Consider the following 4,035-nt stretch of genomic DNA (forward strand, 5'->3'; position numbering starts at 1 on the left):
CTTGTAATATATTTACTGAGAAAAATGGTGACGTGTTCAATACTTATTTTACACGCTGTATAACCATGAGACTAAAGTAACAAACCGAATCATGAATTTTCTGTATCGTTGCACCCCTTATAATAATTTATGATTTTTATGTTGTGTGTAATAATTGGTCCTCATATTAATTCATGCGTACTTTTGTAAAACAAGCTTTTTGTATCTGAAAAACCCACTTTTACTTTTTAGCATTTTGGAATYTAAGGATAATGGGTAAATAAAGTGAAATAGTTAATTCTGCTGTTTTTCAAATGCAACGTGATGCATTCCTGGAAAATATGTTGGATATTGGACACTTTTGACAAAACCTAACACTGTCAGATTTGAGAAGAAGTTCAGGAAGCGGTAATGGTAAAGGGCTTCCTTGCATGCAAAGAAACATTTTTGTTTGTATTAAAAGTTTGTTTGAAATCCCCACTTTMCTTATGCTTGCCTGTTAGAGCTAACAAGATGCCCTAATTACCTAGTGCTGCTCTTTGAGAAATATACTGATGACTTGTTTATGCTAYGATTAACTAGTGGGAACTGGGAGGTTCAGAAAACTAAATGGACACAGTTAGTGAGCAATGGTTGAAGTAATTGGTTTTCCAACATGTACTCCACAACAGTCACCACAGGTAGGATACAGTATTTTCAAGCCTGGTTATGCGATAGGTGGTAAAATTAGTAAGGTTTTTGTTTCCATCATGCTAAGAGTTGATTTATTGCAGATGCTTAATGTTAATGTGAARATCACACAAAATCTAATGCTTCCAATATGTCATTGGATATTTTTTAAACAACTTGTTTAGAAAATAAAAAAGAACAGGTTTYCATAATTTTTAACAATTTCATGTTCCTTAGCTTTAGGGATGATTGAGAAATGAAGTAAAAATGAAGGCAGAGCCACAGTTGTGTGAGAAGTCGAGAAGTTCAAGGGAAAAAAGTACTAAATACATGTATAACATAATTCAACAAAGAGCAGAAATATTTCGATATAATAAAGAATAGTAGARTGACTAAATTGCATCATATGTAAACAGTTTTTCTATCGAATTGAGTCATCTTTGTCATTCAACTTTATCAAACACATCTTTTCCTCTGTGTGGTGATCACAAACACTGAAGATTTATCAGCAGATCAAAGCTTTTAGTTAGAAGCGTCAAGCACAAAATYTAGTTTACTTCATTATTCAACTAGATTTCCGGGACAAAATGATCAAAAATATTTACGGCAGCTATTTTTAATTTGAGATAAATGCAAATATTTACAGTAGTTTTAAAAAAAGAACAAAGATGTCAACAGTTTTTTCCCCTTTCTCATTATTTGCAGTAAATTTCTGGTAAATTTATGCAACCAGGAAAGAGCAGCTCTGAGGTTTTAGGGTTTCCTGTAAGATAAAGAAACATCAATTCTGTCTTCATATATATTTGACTCAACTTCGGCATTAGGTTTCGTATCAGTTCGCTTTTTTTCCCTACTGTATTTCAATTATATTGACCAGCGTCGCAGTTTCACGGTATATTTTAAATGGCACAAGTTYTGAAACTGAATTGCTGTTTTAACTTTATGTGTGGCTGTTGTAAATTTTAGGTAACCGGACGTGAGATTTTGAAGAAAGAGAGATCTTTGAGGCCTGTGAAAATTGCAGAAAGTGACGCTGATGTAAGCAAACTACAGTGTTCTCATGATTTGCTGTTTACCCATCTCTTTCATTTAAGATCTCCATTTCRGACTGTTGACAATCCACTACAGAGAAACAGCTGACTTTAGTCTGACTTTACTGTGCTTTTTAGTGTGGTTTTTCAGTGTGTGTGTTCTTAAGTTGTGGTAAACAGAGGCGGCAGAGGGAAGGGAACGTATGTACATTGCAACACTGTGGGGACACCCTTCCACGCTGCACAGTGAGGGCCTGAGAGTATCGACCACAGCTTTTATTTTCCTCCCTACAATTTAAAGAGAAAAATACATGTAATGGGAGTTTAGATGTTGAGCTGTTTAATTTTTCAGTTTGATTTGCCTGATCGAGCGCTTCGCTCTCTTTGTTTTGCGCTGAATGGAGGTAAATAAGATGGATGTCCTGGCTTTTCATCATTAGCATTGTTCCACTTTAACAATTTATAAGAAATTGCCAGTAAATTTGTCGGAGCGATGAATATTTCATGCAATTAAAAACAACAATATGTGGCAGCAAAAATAAAAAACAGCTTAATTATTAATTGAACAGAATGATAAATAGATCTGAGGGAGAAAAAAACAGTGCGTGAGAGAGACTGTGAACTAGGCAGTCTTATGTTGTTTTCATAAACACATAACCCATTTCTGGGAAAACAAATCTGTCACTCTCTGTAAACACGGCTTTCTCTAAAAGTGAATGTGAAAATATGGATTTTTGATTATGATTGCTCATAATGGGTATTACCAAATCTTATCCCCAAACAAGACGGCATCAAGCCTTTTGATATTTTTTTTCACCGCGCTGATAAGACGAACTCCTCGGGGCTTTTTACAAAGATAAGCCTTATTGACAGAGAGTGAAGACTACAGTCGGCGATCAATTCGTCTCACGCAGTTGTTTTGTAGAGGAATTCTAAATGGAGAAAAGAATGGAACAGTTGGCCTCTTGGAAACACATGCTGTATTTATCGTCCTAATCTCCGTTTTATCCCTTCCTGTTTCTGTGTTGATGGAAGTCCACAGTCTGAAGCATCAAAAGAAGTATTAAAAGATTTGAATGTTATCTGTTAAAGCCTTCTTGTTGTATTTTAAAGTCTATTTATTTTCTTATAGGTTAAATTAAGTCGGCTTTGTGAACAAGACAAGATTCTACAGGAACTAGAAGCCAGGATACGCGCTTTGAAGGACGACAAGGTTTCTGTTATATTTTCTACACAGTGATGTAGAGTTATGTTTTTAAAATTGCAATCTTTTGAACATTTGGTGAAAGCAGGAATGCTTTTTTGCTCTCTTAAGCAAAAATCTCATTGAATCTGTCAGTGCTTAGAATATGTTTTGGGGATAAGTGTCAACTACTACTACTCGAGATCTGGAAAAGTGACTGTTAAGCTAGGTTTATAGCTGACACGTCARACTGGGCATGAGGGGGCARGCGCCAATAGTGARGCAATCATGCCATCCCCGCTCCTGTGCGTTGGCCCCTGAGCGGTGTGCACCTACGAATTTTTCTAACTCCGCAAAGACTGCGTGCGCCGCCCACCATTCAAATCTGTCAAGTCTGTCGAGCTTTTGCTCTACTGCTTACAACATTTTCACAAGTTATAAAGTGTACTGCCCTTTGGAGAATACTACAACCACATAGTGTCAAGTATAAACACCTACAGGTGCGCCCTGCGTGAGTACCCAGAGTGCAGCTATAACTCAAACTTTAAGCTTTTTTTGATTAGTTGTGACAGACATCTTGAATCAAATTCACTCCAGGATTTATTAGTTGTAAATATAGTACACACACACATGGTCTAGTACTACTATCTTTATGGGGACTTTGTATTGACTTCCATTAATTTCTACACCCTAACACTGACCCTTAACCTAACCTCACAGGTACATACCTAACCCTAAATTTAACCTAAACTCAGTTCACACCTTAGTTCTAAACCTAACCCCACCTCCACCCACCAATGGCATTTCCCTGCATGGAGACTTGGCTTAGGTCCCCACCCACACGCATACATACACGTTTGTTCTTCTATCCTCATGGGGACTTTGCACGGGCTTCCATTTATTTACCAGTCATTTATATAGCCTAACCCTGACCCCTTACCCTAAACCTAAAAGTGCTGTACCAAACGATTATTTTCTAATCGATTAATCTAACGATTATTTTTTAGATTAATTCATTATTCTAACAACAAATCTAAAAGTTATTCTGATGTGAGTGCACTGGATATTTAAAATGTTTTCATCAAATTAACAAGAACAGTCAAAAGAGGATGCAGTTAAAATAAATGAAAGGTATTTAAGGTACGTTTTGAACATCCAGAACACGTCCAACAC

General features: G+C 36.4%; 1 protein-coding gene across 1 annotated transcript in view; it reads left to right on the plus strand.

Moving 5' to 3' along the window:
• plekha7b (pleckstrin homology domain containing, family A member 7b) overlaps positions 1-4,035 on the plus strand; it is an 80,562-nt gene that overhangs the window by 56,475 nt on the left and 20,052 nt on the right. The window contains exons 15-16 of the mRNA XM_014026524.1: positions 1,615-1,686; positions 2,812-2,892. Coding sequence (XP_013881978.1) covers positions 1,615-1,686; positions 2,812-2,892 — 153 coding nt within the window. The remainder of the gene's footprint in view (positions 1-1,614; positions 1,687-2,811; positions 2,893-4,035) is intronic.

This window comes from Austrofundulus limnaeus, unplaced genomic scaffold, assembly GCF_001266775.1.
Source record: "Austrofundulus limnaeus strain Quisiro unplaced genomic scaffold, Austrofundulus_limnaeus-1.0 Scaffold5, whole genome shotgun sequence".
In the NCBI taxonomy this organism is placed as follows: Eukaryota; Metazoa; Chordata; class Actinopteri; order Cyprinodontiformes; family Rivulidae; genus Austrofundulus; species Austrofundulus limnaeus.